We start from the raw sequence: 17,500 nt of genomic DNA, 5'->3' as shown, positions 1-17,500 counted from the left end.
TCTAATGAGAGCGCAAAATCTGTCTTGGAAGAGCCACCCATCGACTAATCTAATATACCGCAACCTTCCCCGTGTTTCTTCACTAGTCCGATCCAGAAGAACACAGTTTTCCGGCCACTGCTACAGAGCTGACAATGAGGTTATATCTTCCCTTCTTCTCTGGAGTTCAAAGCAGACCAGAGGTAGAAAACTGTGGTTCCCTGATGTCATCGCTAGGGACACATGCATCAGTAAGCAGGAACTGGGGATGGCAATGAAGGACCGGGAAGTCTGGCATGGCATTGTGAAATCCATGATCTCGACCGCTGTCGAACAATGATGCTGATGATCATAAACTATGGAGGTTTTCATCTCACCTGAACTGAATCTTGTCCTGGAGTAGTCCAGCCCCAAACAATGTCAGCACTCCACTGACAGGTACAGAGAAGGTATTGGTGAACGTCACGATGGCAGTGTGCTTCTTGAGGAGTCCTACAGTTCCTTCATCTGGAACCTGGGGAAGAGGGCAATATGATGTTCTGTCTCTGTCCACATATTGTGCCAACAATCGTGCATAAGTGAAAACAGTTGTAAACTAGAAATGCACTTAAGAGATACACATTTGACTGATTTTAAAACAAATTTAATAGTGCCGGTCCTGAATCCATAACATCCAATTCATCTTCCGTGCTCAACCAATCAGCTGAGCACATTCCGTGCTTAAACAGACACACACACATCAAAAAACTAAAACAAAACTATATATATATACTGTATATATTCCTCATTTTACTGGAGACCCCCTGAAACCCCCCAAACAAAGGATCCCTTGAGAAGCATCCGTCACTAGACTCAACAAACACAACAGTACCTGAATGGTGAGTTGTGGTGGGATGCTGATGTTAAACTCCTCTGAGGCCAGAGTATACTCCAGGCTGGCCTCATCCTTCAGGACCACAGCCAGGTTGATCACACTGTCTCCCACCACGTCCTCATACTGCTCTGGACTCATCTGGTGGTGCAGCACTTTGACTGGACACAGACAGGGACACAGACACAGAGACACAGACAGAGATAAGAGACTGCTCTAGACTCATCTGGTGGCGCAGCACTTTGACTGGACACAGACAGGGACACAGACACAGAGACACAGACAGAGATAAGAGACTGCTCTAGACTCATCTGGTGGCGCAGCACTTTGACTGGACACAGACAGACAATCAACACGGGATGGAGAGCAGCTAACTTACCTTCCAGGGGCTCTAGGCTGACGATGCTGTGCTGCTCCCAGAAGGTGTCCGAAGGACTGTGGTTGTACTCCTTGGCCTGAGCGTTGACATGCTCCAGGATCACCTTGGCAACCCTCTCCCTGTTGGTGACGGTCACTGTGAAGCAGACGTCCTCCCCGGCGATGGGACGAGCACTGTCCAGGCTCAAGGAGACGGACAGACCCTTGGCAGAACCTGAGGACCACAAGCACACGCCACACGGTCAGTGAGTTGAACTGTAACATACTCTAAGCAACTATCTATCTATCTATCTATCTATCTATCTATCTATCTATCTATCTATCTATCTATCTATCTATCTATCTATCGTAAATGGTGCATTTATATAGTGCCTTTATCCAAGGCGCTTTACATAGATTGTGCCTTACATTCACCCACTCATCTATCTCTCTAATATTCTTATGCATCATTTTGTAATTCAGTGAATATCTACAGCATTTATCTATCCATCCAACCATCCATCCATCCATCTATACATCTATGCAGGTTTTATAGAAATGGGAATTATCTGGAGTTGCGGAGGAAGATTGTCTTACTTCTCCTTGTTGTTGAGTCAGCTGACATGGCAGAACTTCTGGACATATGTAACGCATCCGGAACTGCATTGTAAAGATGATAATGTTAATTGTGTTAATTATACCTTGTCGTACACTAGTTGTCAATCACAGGCCATAAACAGTAGATGAACAAGTTCAGAACATGTTGCATCGCAATGCAATGTCACACGTTGTGAGCTTGCAAATCTTTGACTAAGGCCAAGCTTCTTCTTTTTTTACTCAAATCTTTGCGTCTGGGGAGTTCCTGGAACAACAGGCTATATAATTCCAGGGGTTCTTGTGTAGAATCTGGTCTCAGGTCTTTTAACAATGGCTGAACATATATATATGTGGATCATACGTACTCCTGACATCCTTGTAGTCTCCTGTGATGTCCTGCGGCCGGGGGACTCCTACAGCCTTGGTGCAGACGAGGCAGCCCACTCTCTCTGTGTCCGTGCTGTAGCTGAGCACCTGGCCCTGCTGCACCACCACCATGTGCACGTCAGCGTTCACCTCTGCGTACACGAAGGGCACGTCGTAGAGCAGGTCTATGCGTCGATCACGGATGGCCACGACTGGTGCCGGCCCACAGCAGAATACTCCTGTGGGGGGGGGGGGGGGGGGGGGGTTAATTCACTGTACTTGAATTACAAAATGATGCAGGCAAAATAGATGAAAAAAACATTGTAATCGATAAAAAAAAGATCACACCCGGCCTCTCCCACTTGGACACTTTCCAACCGGGCTCATTCATTCCAATGTAAATATCACGGATTTTACACACATGTGCATGGCATATTTTTTTTGTCAAACATAGTTTTAAAAACTATTGGTGGAGAGGTTTGTCTAACCCATGTTATGCTTAGCTGTGATTGGACCATAGCAGTTTGGGGAGGGGCTTAACTATAGGTCAATTGCCTAAGTTGTAACCTGGGGAGAGCACCGAACTGAGCTCATCAGACCAGGATCTGTAAGTTGTCTGTCAGGTGTGTTAGTTATATTGTATAGTAACGTGCTCTACCATACAGATCGATTCAAAAAAACATTTTATTCACTTTTTAAAAAAAAATCTAATTATTGATTGCAGCTTTAAATTGCATATTTGACATAGGAAGGAGAGGTCGCACAGCTCGTAGTTACGATGCAAAAACACTTTTTATTAGAATACCAACATTTCGGCAAAAATAATACCCTGAAGAAGGCATTTTGTTTGCCGAAACGTTGGTAACCTAATATTTTGTTATTATTTTTTTGCATCGTGACTACGAGCTGTGCGACCTCTCCTTCCTATGTCAAGTTTGTCTCCCGTGGTCAGCACCTCCCCACTATTGGTGTGTGCTCCTAACTTCTTTGTTTGCTTAAGGCGAGACACCCCAGGTGAATAGGGAAAAAAAGTTAAATAATAGCTATCACAATGAAACTTCTCCAGTTGATTACTTATATTAAAACTAAGATTTTTTGTATTACAAGTTTTCTGAAATTATATGTTTAAATATGCAAATAAGGCATTATATGCGTTAATTTGCATACATTTCGGGACGATAAATCTGAAGATCGGATAAAGCCAGGTTCAAAATTATCATTTCATTTTGTTGACACATTAGAGACAAAGAAAATTACAGATGGGATTTTTGATATCTCTAATTATCACTCCACAAATCCGAAAATTGTGTCAACAGGCATAAAAAACCCAATTTTCGGCATTTTTTTGGTATAAAATGTGATGTAAATCAGGCTGTGAATGATTATATCAACAAATCCATGTGTAAATGTCTGCGGAATATAGTTATGAATAAGACTGGAAAGTTTGGTGTATGTGAGTTCAACTGAAGTGGAGATTCTTTGTCCCAAGTATGAGGAAAACTCATTTTGAGAAAACGGCCTTTAAAGATTTGTATTGTAAAATTCCAAAACGTTTTATTTGAAGCCACTATTTTGAGACAAAATATCTCATCCAAACCTTGGCAACAACATATAATGGCATATATCATTGGAAAGGTCTGGACCTCAAGCTGACTGTGGTCTGATCCAAATATGGTCACTTCCTTTGTACCAACAACCAATCATGAAAATAGAGATGGTGGCTTTTCACCCCGAAAAACGAGCTGTCATTGGCTAAAATAAACTATCCAACTAAACATCTAAATCTGTATTTTGCTTTAGTTTGAAAGAAAACATGTTTTCTTAATGGAAGCAAAATAGCAAAAAAAAAAAAAAAAAGGAAAAATCATGATTTCACCTGGGGTGTCTCACCTTAAATTGCATATTAAAATAACACACACACACACACACACACACACACACCTCCACTCCTTTCCTGGGGGGTGGGGTCCAGAACCTGCCATCCATCCATGTCACTTCCCAGATCTGGACGGGTCATCCAGCACTCCACCCACACGTGGAAGTTCCTGTCAAAGTGGACATGTTTCAGAATATCGGTGCACTTTGTCAGCAATAGTAGCATGAGATAAGTTACGTTTCATGAACTGCCCCAAAAGATTCAAAATATTGTATGATTGTGGACTGGATCGCCGTGCCAACAAAGGATGCTAGGAATATGTCTGTGTGTTCTGGTTGAAGTGGGACTGGATATTAACCACCAGTTTTGAAATAATCGTAGTGCAGTCAAAGTAAAAATGTTGTCTCTGAGATTTAGTGGAGTATGAAGTAAAAGTATTGGAAATTGGAAATACTCAAGTGAAGTACCAATACCTCAAAAATACAGTACAGTACTTAAGTAAATGTGCTCAGTTACTTTACACCACTGCCAGACAGACGGACAGACAAACCGACATAGCAATCAGCACCTAGTAGTTAAGTGTAGTTAATAACATGGTTGTTAGATTTAGGAGGTATGCCACTATGATCATGCCAAAATGACAACACAGCACTGTCAATGCCTTCACATTTGTCACACCTAAATCTATCTAACACACCCATTATTAAGTTGTATAATAGCTGGAGACAGTTTGTGTTGTTTACATGCCAGTGACCCAGACACGGTCTCATCTAGTGGTCTTTAAACCACTAGATGGCAGCAAACTCACACACTTGTCACAAAATTTGGGTTCAGTTTCCCTATAAAGTTGCAATCCTCCAGAACTATTGAACTAATGCTATTTTAATCCATCTTCCATTTCCAGACATTTAGATTCTGATCAGTGGTGTAATGTAGCCTAACTAAGTACATTAACTTAACTAACTCAAGTACTGTAGGCCTACTTAAGTACAATTTTGACTTTTGAGTTTTTACTATTGATCCCTCTATCCCCTTTTTAATTTCTTCTCTTTTTGTTTCACTTTCGCTGTATTCATTATTTGTTTGGATGTTTTTTGTTTGTTTGTTTTATTCTGTTATTGCTGTTGTCTCGCTAGTGGGAAGGCAATGTGAAATATTGTATTGTGAAGAATGCTGCTATGCTATGCATAAATATAAATGTATTGTTTAAACCCCATGATGATAATGATGACAAAAAACAACAATAAGTTGCAAAAAAACAACATTAAAATAATAATAAAACAGAGTGGATACTGACCATATGCTGTCTTTACTGAGGTGCAACTTCATTCCTGTTTCACTGTAGAACTCCTCAATCACCTGGTTGCCATTGGTGTCATGAGCAGAGTTGAAGTTTGTGACAACACGACATGGAATGCCAAGAACTCTCATGACTAAAAGATAAACAGATAAACATAATTTATTACACAACCAGATACGGACAGACACACACCTACATACCATACATACTGTGCTGTATATATGAGTACACTATGTAAAATTGTAAATAAAGCACTATAGGTCAGTGGCTTTGACATAGAGTACGGCAGTTCCAAATTTCAAACATTAATTTTGTTCCATTCGTCCCATTAAACTTTCAAAATGATTTTTTTTAATCCTTATTGTCAGTGGTACATTTACTGTACTTAAGTACACTTTTGAGGAATTTGTACTTTACTGGAGTATTTCCAATTTTCAATACTGTCTTTCACTCTACTCCACTACATCTCAGATCGAAATATTACACTTCCACTACAATTATTTGTAGTGGAAGTTACTAGTTTAGTTACCAGTTACTTTGTAGATGTTGACATACATTTCAGCCATTTGAAAATAGCCGATCTACAATTTCACAATGCGTTGCGATGTGACGCATTGTGAGCTTGTAGATCGGCTCAGACACAATGATGTAAGTTGGTGGTTACTGGTTCCCAAACTTTTACATGTCAAGGACCCCCAAATTGACACTAATTATCCTGCGGACTGACCCATTTGAAGAGATATGCCAGGGACCCCCGTAAGAGAAGATTTTTTACGGCTCTAGCAGTGATTATCAACCATTTTAATTTCAAGGTCCCCCAGTGTGACATGAATCAGTCTACGGACCCCCATTTAATGGCATTTTTATCTCTGGGACTCCAATTTATATTGTAAAAACGGGTCCGTTTGGTTCCAATTGTACACTCTCAGAGTTACAGACCCATAAGGGTCCATTTGGTTCCAAACTATCATTTAGCTGAGGACCCTCTGGAACTCCCTCAAGGACCCCCCACTTTGGAAACAGCTGACGTAAAATCATACCGCCCCTTCAAAAACGTTGAGTACTTTTTTTCCCCACTACCGCTTCTTGTGTAATCAATCACACCTGTGCACATGACGGCAGCAAACACCCAGCACTGTCCATACATGACCGGGTGAAAGCCCGTCTTGGCCCACCGTCTCAGGATGTCCCCGCTGCCCGTCCACAGGGACGGGTGCACGCCCTGCTTGTAGTCCCCCGACCAGTTCCCTTTCAGCACTCCAAGGTCGTCTTCACAGTTGATCTGCAACGGAACGACGCAGAAACAGCACCGCATGAAATTAGACTAGAGTATAGACGTTTGTGTGTGCATTCTTAGACATCTTAAAGATGGAGTGCCGAGATTTGTTTCCCTCCAGTTTTTCAAGTGTTAAGGTGACAGTACTTCATTAAAAACCCCTTGGTGTGGTTATGTGCAATGATGATGTCTTCCCTTTGTATTTGATAGTAGTGTAGGTAGTACGTACTGACCATTGCTGATACGACCCTGCTGATGTAGACCGGGTCTGACCGTTGGAGGCAGTCTTTCCCATTGTTCCTGATGTGCTGGGGGCTGACTTGGAGCAGATTCAGACAGCTCTCCAGGATGTCAGGCTCAAACTAGTGAGGCACAAAGCGGACAGTGTTGTTGTTGTTGTTGTTTATAACAAGATATACTTTTGTTAGCTCTTGAGGCAGGCTATGTGGGTTCAATAGTCAAAGGTGAGTAAGTCACAACTAGAGTTCCAAAGCTTAATTCTACTTCTAAACCTGCTAGGCTGCTTATATTTATAATGTCGTGGTGTCAGAGGTGACATCACCTCTCACACCACGGTTGTGATGTCGGAGCGACACTTCGTTCCTTCGTAACATATTGTTTGTGCTAAATTCAAATTGAGTATCTCAATTTAATATATCAGATTGATGGCAGAAACACAAATAAAAAATACATTTCATCATTAGAAATTAATTCAGTCCAAAAAGGGTTAACTGAAGATGTCACTTCAATGCATTCTATATGCTCACCTGATCAAACGACCACGGTCTGGTCGACATGTTCGTGGGTGTTCCCATGTAGAGCATCCCAGAATCATTTAGGATGTACTCTTCTCTTTGATCCACAGCAGGAAGAAATACTGAATCCTCTGCAATTAAGCAAATAAGGCATTCATTTTAAATTCAACTTGACTTACAGGTGAAAATTAAATATATACAAAAGAATCTGAGGTCCTATGAAAAGAGGTATAACTGCTCCACATCGGCAGACCAAATACGTTCTTTATGGATTCGTCTTAATAGCTTCATTCATATACAGCAAAACATTTCCTGTGAAGTTGTATTCTGGAAATAAAATTTTGCATGGAAAATTGGAAATACATCATATCTTCTTAGAGGCTATACATTATACGAGTGCCAAAAATAGCCTATAATCTCCGGTCATTTACATTATTTTTAAATGCAGCATCAAATAAACCAAATAAAACATGTTTCTGCGTGGATTTTTAAATGCATGATCTTATTATTTTCCTCATTGCTATATCTGTTCTCACTCACCAGGACACCATGGGTTGCAGAGCAGGGTGAAGTTGCAGATGCTGTAGCGCTGCAGTCTACGCCTGCGAGGAGTGGAGAGGAACAGTTGCAGGCAGTATATCCCCACAGGGGCGACGGCTGGGCTGCAGATGAACACGGAGGGGGACCGGGGGTTCAGGCCCTGCTGGGGGTCCAAATAAGCTCTCCACTGGGAGGGAGAGCCCTTGTCGGAGAACGTGACCGGCATGGTCACGTGCAAGCGGCCTGCATGGCAGACAGGGTGTGAAGAATGACGGAGGTTATTGATTTTGTCGACTGTCTGATACTATGACAAAGAAATGTTCGTCCACTACCTTTTTTTTTCACTGACGAAAACTAAGCGGAAACTAAATGAAAACTATAAGCTATGATGACTAAAACTACAAGACTAAATGTATTGACAATTTCGTCGACAAATAAAGACTGGACTAAAATGTTATAGGAAGGGTCGCATTGTGAGCTTGTAGATCTGCTATTAAAAAAAGAAAGTCTGCATTTGAAAACTTGAAACAGTACATTCTGCATATTTTTTTTGTAGTTTTACTTTTGACGCCAATACTCAGATACCTTTGTTTTCTTTCTTATTTGTAAGATTAGTTTTTAGCTTTTGTGCCTTTGTGCCTTTATTGATAGTTACAGTGAAGACGGACAGGAAAGAGGGAGAGAGAGAGAGAAGGGGAGAGAGACATGCAGCAAAGGTCGTCATGTAGGCTACGGGACTCGAACACGCAACAACAACGACAACGCTGTCAGGCCAGATCGAGCCTTATATATGTGGCATTTGCCTGGACCACTAGGCCAGCGGGCGCCCCACCCCACACTCAAGTACATTGTGAATTCTCCATAAATACCTAACAGAGCTTTGACCATAAGCGTGTCCGTGTGAGGGTTGAAGGGTCTCCCCTTGAGCAGCAGCGTGACCCTGAACGGTGCTCCTCTGCGTAGGACCAGGACTCGGGAGCTGCTGGAGGAGGAGGCGCAGCTGAAGTCCTGAGTCCGGTGTCTCTCCTGGTTCCAGGCATGGTCCAGGTCCACGTGTCTTATGCACAGATCTGTACGTCAACGACAGAAGCCATAACATTAGCATGCTAGGGCATGTGTGTGTGTGTGTGTATAATTACAATTTACAATTTAGGCATTTAGCAGACGCTCTTAATCCAGAGCGACTTACATTAAGCAAGAACAAAAAAGCATGGGAATACATCACATAAAGACATTTATCATGAAACATGCGTAAGCTAGGAAAGTAACAGTGGAATATCTATAATGAAACTATACATATAAGCTATACATCTATACTACTATGCTACACATATGTACTATGACGTGCTATGACTACATACAATGCACTTATGCTGTCTACATAATATGCTATAAGTCTGTATCAAATGCTATCTAAGTCTACAGAATTGCTATCTAAGGGGGTGGGGTAAGTGCTATGGGCCATGATGGAGTCTGAAAAGGTGGGTTTTCAGACTACGGCGGAAGATTGGGAGTGATGCTGCAGTTCTGACTGCAATGGGAAGTGCATTCCACAGTTTTGGAGCCAGAAGGGAGAAGAGTTTGGGACGTGTGGAGTGTTGTCCCGGCGTTTTTAGTGAGGGTACTTCCAGCTTCCCTGCGTTGGCTGATCTGAGTGAGCGGGAGGGTTTGTAGGGTTCGATCATACTTGCAAGATATGGGGGAGCCATACCTTTGGTTGCTTTGAATGCCAGCATCAGAGTTTTGTATTCTGTGCGGGCAGCGACCGGGAGCCAGTGGAGGGAGCGGAGCAGGGGGGAGACATGTGAGAATTTTGGCTGGTTGAAGACCAAGCGAGCTGCAGCATTTTGGATCAGCTGGAGAGGCAGTGAAGTGCACATGCTGGTAGGCCAGTAAGGAGGGAGTTACAATAGTCAAGTTTTGACAAGACTGTTGTCTGGATTAGGAGCTATAATATGGATTGGATATGGTTTGTGAGGGGTGCGTTAGGACGACCGGATTACGGTTAATTGGTGAGGGTGCGTAATGCGTTAAGGGTTGGGAGAGGGTTAAGGTTAGGTTCTAGGTGTGCTGCTTGCACTACATGTGGGTGTGTACATAATACCGTATGCATATACTGTATATTTATATATTCATCATGCATTGCTTGCACTTGTACAGTTTATTGTTCTTACTTAGCCATTATATTTATACTTTGTTCTTTCTTTCTACCATAATCTTTATACTTATTTATTATTCCGTATATATTACTACATTAAAAAAAAATCTCATTACTGTATTGCACTTCTGGCTAGGCGCCACAATTTGACATTTCATTGTCAAAGTATTTGTATACTCTGTACAGTTTCAATAAATTGAATCTGATCTGATCTGATTTATACACTGAATTAAAATATGTATTTATACTTCAATGTATAAGACACGTGCATCGCGACACATTGTGATGTCCACACAATGGTCCACACAATGGTAATTGTTTAACGGAGGTTCAAAATACCCACATATAATTAAATATAATATTTAACAACAATAATAAACAGCTTCGGTTGTGCAAGTAATAGAGGCACGGAATGTAACAAAATAAAATGTATAATAATAACGGGAAACAATGAACTCACGTTCCATTGGTTTGGATGTGTCTGCTTGACAGCTCCACCGCAAACTGATATAAACTCAGAGCTCTGCTTAGCTATATTATAAGTATTTCTCACAGACACACCCACACTTCAACAGACACACCCACACAGACACACCCACACTTCAACAGCTACGGCATCAGCCTTCATTGTTCCGCTCAACTGGTTCTGCGTGACGTTTTAACAACGGTATTCGGGCAACACAATAAGTAGCTCGTAGATATAAGCTACATGTGCAGTTTATGCACATTGCACTTTGTTTTCATTTCAAAACAAATTCTTTCCACCAAATAATGAATGAATGAACAAAAATCAAACATAAATATGAATCCCAGAAAACAAAAACAAAAAACATAACAAAAACACACAGACACAAAGTTAACAGAAAAACAGCTTGACATAACTCCAACAGTAGGCTACAGCATTTTTTCAAGTTGAGTGCAAGGCAAAGTCATACATGTCACTGGCATGAGACAGAAACCGGCCCTCTCAACACTCCATTGACCAAAACATACTAGAAGTCTGACTCAGTAAAGGTTCTGGGGGTCACCATTCAAGCAAACTTGAAATGGGACAGCCAGGTAGACCATATGTTGACCTCAGCCAATAGAAAGCTCTTTGTCCTATGTCGCCTGAAGAAATTTGGGGTACAAGACCCTGAATTGGTTTCAATCTACACAGGCTTATACGTGTGCCCGGTGCTGGAATATGCAGCCCCAGTCTGGCACAGTTCCTTGACTGCCAGCCAGACTAAAAGTCTGGAAAGAGTCCAAAAACGGGCTTGCAGAATCATTCTCGGCCGGAGGTACTCGACCTGGACACCCCATCATGCAGAACTGAGAGATACAGAAAATCACCAATCCTATGTGCAGACTTTTAAATGATAGTGGATTTTAGATTTGAGTTTTACACCATTTGGATTTTTACATAATAGTAGGCTATTGCATTTTAGATTTGAAGTTTTATATTTGTGATCTGCAAAAGTATTTTTAAACCTGTGATCATGCTGAAAGTTGAATAAACAATTAAACATAAACAATTGTAAAAAAAAAAAAAAAAAAAAGCAGGAGACATATACATCAGACACAATATACATCAGATATATGACCTTATTTGTCACAGGCCCGGCCTGCATCCAGCCCTCACTTATGCAGTTTAGACAGTTTTTGGTTTAGTCCAGTCATTAGTCCTACAACTACAACCTATCTCAAACCCTCACCCTAAACCTAACCTCCCACGGGGCAGCACACCTAAACCTAACCTTAACCCATGTCTAACCAATGACTAGTCTAAACTAAGTATGCACCCCGCTCTGCCTGCCTCACACACCTTGTTTGAGCGATCAAGCTGACTCACGCTGCTAACGGAAAATCACTGCAGTGGATTTAAATACTTTCCCTGGAATTTATTTGACATATTGCATGATCATCAGTTCCTGTTTACAAGCATACAGTATGCGCCAATCCTACGTCTTGAGTGACAGACTGTCAACCTGCGGCAGGATACATAATCAAGCTTGGAAGTGACATTACACAAGCTTCCGTTTTTAACGTGTATTCGTTTTAATAGTTATATTAGTTTGTATTTTAACGCAATTTAACTCTTGCATTGGATCCCAGATGGAAATATTTCAATAACATGCTAAGGTATATGCATATGTTTGTTCAGAATTTGAGCCACAGACCATTTTATGAGATTTAGCCTCTCAGACCCCAAACGTACAATGCCATAGTATAGTACATAAAGTCCATAATCAAGCATCACGCTTGAGGCTGCTGAATGGGGTGAGCAAGGGGGATAAGTAGCAAGGCAAGGGCCAACATCTGGGAAGATGAATGGCAAAGCAGTGGCACACACGCTTTTGAATGGCTGGATAGAGGAATCACACCAAGTTCAGTTGATGTGTGGCATGAGGATTACACAACAGACAAAGATGGAATGATATGAGGCCGTGTTCAGTACCTGGAAGAGTCATAGAGCCGGAACACAACAAAACATATATATATATTATTATAGGTCAGTGGTTTTCACCCTTTTCATATCAAGGTCCATTATTTATTTGCCATCTGAGCCACGGACCACCACTTGATGACATTTTTAGCCTCTCAGCCCCAAAACTTTCATATTTTGTGGTCGTTGGATAAGATTTTGTCCACAATTCCATGCTGTATTGATGTGGTACCGTCGGAGAGATAACGAATTATGATAACGATCATGATTCCTTGGAGTGTGTATTTCGAGATTCAGCCTTGTAAAAGGTTGAAATGTGTGTAAATGTAAATGATGCATTTTTATATAGCGCTTTTATCCTAAACACTTTACATCTATTGTGCATTACAATCACCCACACACACACACACACAACCCCACCCACACACCAATGGCGAAGGAAACCATGCAAGGCACCAACCTACACATCAGAAGCAATCTTGCTCAAGGACACTTCGACACTAACTCTGGGGGAGCTGGAGCCCGGCATCGAACTGGGGTTTCCATCTGGCCGCTCTCCCGGCCACTCTACCCCTGGCCCTGATCCACAGTCGTGTGGCAGTGGCTTACAGAAACAGAAATACAAATGCATGAAGCATTGAAATGATTAAAAACACATCTAAATCATTCCACAAATGCTTGTTTAAACAGTAGTGTTTTTAAAGGTTCTTAGAGAGGCTGCAAGCTGCAGCTCTAAAAACCAGTGGAAGGGCATTCCAAGATTACATACCTTTTCGTTTTCTGCACCTTTTTTGGTTAAATGTAAGGTGTCAAACCTCCAAGATGGTTCCACAGTAACTGATAACACTGACACGTCCACGGAACAGTTCACAAACAAGTTTAGTCTTAGTGCACTGTTCCGTGGAAGAAGAAGAAAACGGTATGCCATTGTTTGCATCACAGTAATCAAAGGCAAAAACGAATGTCCACACAGGTGCACAATGTAGCTCCCTTAAAGGAGAATTCCATGCTAGAAGGCTTTCTTACCTTTATTTATAGTTGTTACGTCCCCACCAAAGAGGTCATTTTGTGTAAAAGTGCATTATTGGCTATTTCCCCTATTATAAGCCCTCAACGAATTTAATTGAATTGCATTGAATTGAATGGGGCATTGGGGTGCTGCTAATTCGCATATTTCCATCGCTCAAAAATATATATTTTTAATAACCTGGACCTCTTTGGTGGGGACGTAACAACTATAAATAAAGGTAAGAAAGCCTTCTAGCATGGAATTCTCCACAGGGAGCTACAGTGTGCGGACCTTAATTTTTGTGTTTTGCGACCGGCTCCTGCCTACAAAAGCTTTTGGGTGCGTGTGACTTGAGCTTGTTTATTGTTTTCACAGTAATAACTGTTGCTCTCACTGCAGACACTATTAACGTTATAGGCATTTATTTTCCAAAAGAAGGCAAACATTCAGTGCCTAACAGAATTACTGAATAAGAATAACACGTTTGTGAAAGGGAACCCATATTTGTCCAAATAAATGACCCCTTACACACATCCTAAGGAGGACATAAGATGACATGTTATGTTAACATGTTGGCAATATGTAACATCGGACAGGTTCCTGTCAAAGCAATCTGGCGACACATCAAGTTGAACTACATACCGGTAAAAGCATGTCTCCTGAAGCACTAAACAGAGACTGTGGTTCTCTGGTATGTCATCAAAAAAGAAAAGAAAGTGTTGGCACTCAAACACAACACATGAATATTAGTGCACATGATAGCCGTTTCAGGAAAAAGTAGTCATCACATGCTTTTGTGTTCACCCCCTGCAGTGCAACAATGAATATCAGGATTACATTTAATCAATCAGACTCAGACAGTTTAAAAAAAGAAAACTGCCAAATTATAGTGGATAATGAGTTTACAGTATGAGCACACTTAATCTAAAATAATATAAATTAAATTAGTCTTAATGTTTTCTAGGCCTACTACTAAATTAAAAAAGGGAACATAAAAATAAATGCATTAATCACAATTTAATCAAATGCTTTTAAATGGACCTGGGTTCGATTCCCGCTCGGGGCACTGTGGGTGCTGGCGGCGTGTTTCCTCCTCCGCGTCATCAGTGCCCATACCCGAAGGCGGGGTTGGCGAAAGGGCCTTTCTGTGTGGAGTTTGCATGTTCTCCCCGTGTCCCCTAGGGTAGGTACCCTCACAAAAACATGCAGTAATCCTGGTCTCTAAACTGCCTCCCCCTGGCCAGCCGGGGCGCCTGATGGAGGGGAAAGGAACTGGTTGGAATAACGTGTTCCTTCCACGCGCTACGTCCAACCAGGGAAACTCCCCCCTGTCAGGTGTAAAGGAGCAACTTGGACACTCAGGCATGAAGGAAGCATGAGTTAAGTCCGTTGCTCTCCCCAGGTTGGCGGAGGGTGTGTAGAGCCCAGGATCACAGTAGATGATTGGCACAGGGGTGAAAAATGGGTTACAAAATCGTGGGATAAAAAATATATTAGAAAAAATGCTTTTAAATGCACAAAATAGTATTCAGTGGTGTCTCCAGTGGTGTACATACAGTACACACTGTGCCATAAAGAAACAACACCCTGTCAAACAGGGTGACATTGAATATGAATGTAGCCAACAATTATAATTAATTATAAGGCTGTTGCTCCTATTGGCATACAAACAAAAAACGATGCCAACCGATTTCTTAGAAGTACTGCATGGGTCACTAACGTTTGCTTCATAATGGTCCCACTACATTGAAGGGAACGTGGCCATTTTTATATTTCTTTTGCCTAAAGGAATGTATTCATTGTGAATGACTATAACCCAGTAGAATAGAGTTCAGCCACTGCTGATGCAATCATCATTATGTTACTGGCTGTTTTTAATGGAACATCATCATCATCATCATCTCCTGGTATTGCCAAGAAGTGCAGCATATGTTAGCAGCCTTTGTTGGCACTGGTCTGAAAGACGTGCGTTGCCTTTCAGTAAATTCAGCTCTAATGTGATGTATTGTATGGGAGAGATTAAAAGAGGGGCTCCATTTTTTTTTCTTCCCTCAGAAGTCAGAACGTCATCTCATTTGTCTCGGCTCTGTGCACTTGTCCTCTACAGCAATTAACACTGTGACGAGAGTTGAGCTGAGCAGTCTGGGCAATGGTGTAGACTAGAGAGAGCACACAGCTTCTGTCATACAGTACCACGAAAACAAATCACACCTCTAGTCCTACACTTCAAAATAACACCCACACATTGATGCAATTCATGTCAATGGCATTAAAACGTTAGACTGAATCGCATGCGTTGATGATGCAATAATTGTGACAGCCCTGACAATCATAATTGGAATAAGTAGGCCTATAATTGATTTTACTTTCAGTTCTGCCATATATCTTTTTTAAACTAATGCTTTGCCAAATCATTCCTGCGCAGCAGTCCTTGGCTTATTGTAAATGAGGAAGTCGGAGATGTCATGCCACACGTTACTGTCATGGTAGAGGTAGTTCATGGAGGATTGCAGCGAGGGCTGGAGGGTGTGGGGATAGTACTCAAACAGCCACAAGACGATGCCCCACACCAAGGTGGCGAACAGAGGGAAGGGGTCCCGCTTCGGACGGGGCACATAGCCTTTCTCCACAGCCAGGCGAGACAGGGCAAACAGGATTCTGGACAGCAAATACATGTTGATCTGAAGATGAAGAGAGACGTGAGGGCACAAATTAAGGTTAGGTTTAGCAATGGTAGAAGATATTCAGCCATTGAACAGTAGCATGCAGCGGATGAGGTTAGACACAGATATGGATAGGTTTAGGAATGGGTTTGGTGTTGTTGATTAGTTAGTTATAGCTTATATAGGCACTGTTAGTATAGTTCAGTTAAAAAAAAATCCTAAAATATAAAAGCTTGCAGTGCATCAAGAAGTGACACACTTCTAGCTTGTAGATCTGATCTTTTTTGAATAGCCAACGTATAAATGGATAGTTAGTTTAACAAATTATGCTGTGGTACCCCCCTGGACCCCTCCAATGACCCCACTTTGAGAGCCACCGATTCACACAATACAGTGAATATACGATTAAACTAATTATTTGTTTCCTAAACTTTAATTTGTCCCATTTCTGTCACATGCTTTCAGCACTACATGGACGTGTAGGACATAGGAGGCTGTAGTGGCCTACTGTACCTGGCTATTGATGTTGTTGTTCTCTCCGAACACTAACCATCCTCCTATGCAAGCAGCCAGGAAAGACTGCGACTGCACGCTCTTCCCCTGGATGTTCTCCTGCAAGGCTTGCAGTCCTTTATACGTGAACACAAAGTAGGCCAGGTTGCGGGAGTGTGTGTACGTGGCTTTCGCAATAGCCATCAGCTTGTCCTTCAAGCTAAAGGGTCAGAAGAGATAAAACATTTATTACTACCATAACAGTTTCAGATATACCGTCTTCTTGTCAAACAAGGTAGCAGACAGATAAGTGCATTCTCACCTTCCACTTCTGAATAGGAATGTCATCACAAGGGCATGTGGGGCTCTGATTTTGGCCCCGTATCTGAGAAATTAAAAATACACAAAAACTATAAGTCAGCAGTGTCTAAGTTTGGGACAAGATTAGCCCCTCTCGGAACCCTCCGAAAGCTTTTATGATCGGACCTAGGGTAAAGTAATCAAAGTGTCAGAAACTTTACTACATTTGGGTTCTGCTTGTGGGGCTAGGACAAGATCAGCCCCCCCCCAGTCAACACATTTGCCTTTATGGAATGGTTCAAACACAATACATACATTACCTAATAGAAACATAAGCTTAATTAGATATTCCGGTAAATACTTTTTATTACTAAATAGAAGGATATTGCTACTGACAAATTGCGTTAGCCATAACTGTACTTCTCTAACTTAAATTGACAGGTAATGTTATTCACTACAAGCTGAGCTTTAGTACACATTGAACGTGCACATGGACTCACACGGCTCCATTTCGGAATCCCTTCAGAACTGCA

At 41.7% G+C, this 17,500-nt stretch overlaps 2 protein-coding genes across 3 annotated transcripts in view; both read right to left on the bottom strand.

Moving 5' to 3' along the window:
* The window catches only part of tgm5l (transglutaminase 5, like), a 15,612-nt gene extending 1,973 nt beyond the window's left edge, over positions 1 to 13,639 (bottom strand). Inside the window, exons 1-13 of one of the 2 annotated variants that reach the window (XR_013965199.1) lie at positions 12,968 to 13,639; positions 8,787 to 8,987; positions 7,918 to 8,160; positions 7,390 to 7,508; positions 6,856 to 6,984; positions 6,451 to 6,628; positions 5,344 to 5,479; positions 4,112 to 4,215; positions 2,170 to 2,409; positions 1,805 to 1,867; positions 1,230 to 1,442; positions 851 to 1,011; positions 357 to 486 (exon numbers count right to left, since the gene is read on the bottom strand). Coding sequence is in view for 1 of the 2 variants with exons in the window: in XM_080780973.1 (XP_080637099.1) it covers positions 357 to 493; positions 851 to 1,011; positions 1,230 to 1,442; positions 1,805 to 1,867; positions 2,170 to 2,409; positions 4,112 to 4,215; positions 5,344 to 5,479; positions 6,451 to 6,628; positions 6,856 to 6,984; positions 7,390 to 7,508; positions 7,918 to 8,160; positions 8,787 to 8,987; positions 12,968 to 12,971 (1,928 nt within the window). In the remaining variant the exon portion in view is untranslated. Of the gene's footprint in view, positions 1 to 356; positions 494 to 850; positions 1,012 to 1,229; positions 1,443 to 1,804; positions 1,868 to 2,169; positions 2,410 to 4,111; positions 4,216 to 5,343; positions 5,480 to 6,450; positions 6,629 to 6,855; positions 6,985 to 7,389; positions 7,509 to 7,917; positions 8,161 to 8,786; positions 8,988 to 12,967 lie in introns of both variants that reach the window. The other variant, XM_080780973.1, reaches the window with a different exon arrangement.
* A 278-nt stretch (positions 13,640 to 13,917) lies between these two features.
* Positions 13,918 to 17,500, bottom strand: part of pxmp4 (peroxisomal membrane protein 4) — a 3,686-nt gene continuing 103 nt past the window's right edge. The window contains exons 1-5 of the mRNA XM_080788566.1: positions 17,468 to 17,500; positions 16,990 to 17,052; positions 16,689 to 16,887; positions 15,031 to 16,193; positions 13,918 to 14,553 (exon numbers count right to left, since the gene is read on the bottom strand). The exon at positions 17,468 to 17,500 is cut by the window's right edge and continues 103 nt beyond it. Of these exons, the coding sequence (XP_080644692.1) occupies positions 15,924 to 16,193; positions 16,689 to 16,887; positions 16,990 to 17,052; positions 17,468 to 17,500 (565 nt within the window). The 3' untranslated portion in view covers positions 13,918 to 14,553; positions 15,031 to 15,923. The remainder of the gene's footprint in view (positions 14,554 to 15,030; positions 16,194 to 16,688; positions 16,888 to 16,989; positions 17,053 to 17,467) is intronic.

The sequence above is a fragment of the Protomyctophum bolini genome, assembly GCF_963924005.1.
Source record: "Protomyctophum bolini genome assembly, chromosome: 2".
In the NCBI taxonomy this organism is placed as follows: domain Eukaryota; kingdom Metazoa; phylum Chordata; class Actinopteri; order Myctophiformes; family Myctophidae; genus Protomyctophum; species Protomyctophum bolini.
This window is presented reverse-complemented; position numbering and strand designations above follow the sequence as displayed.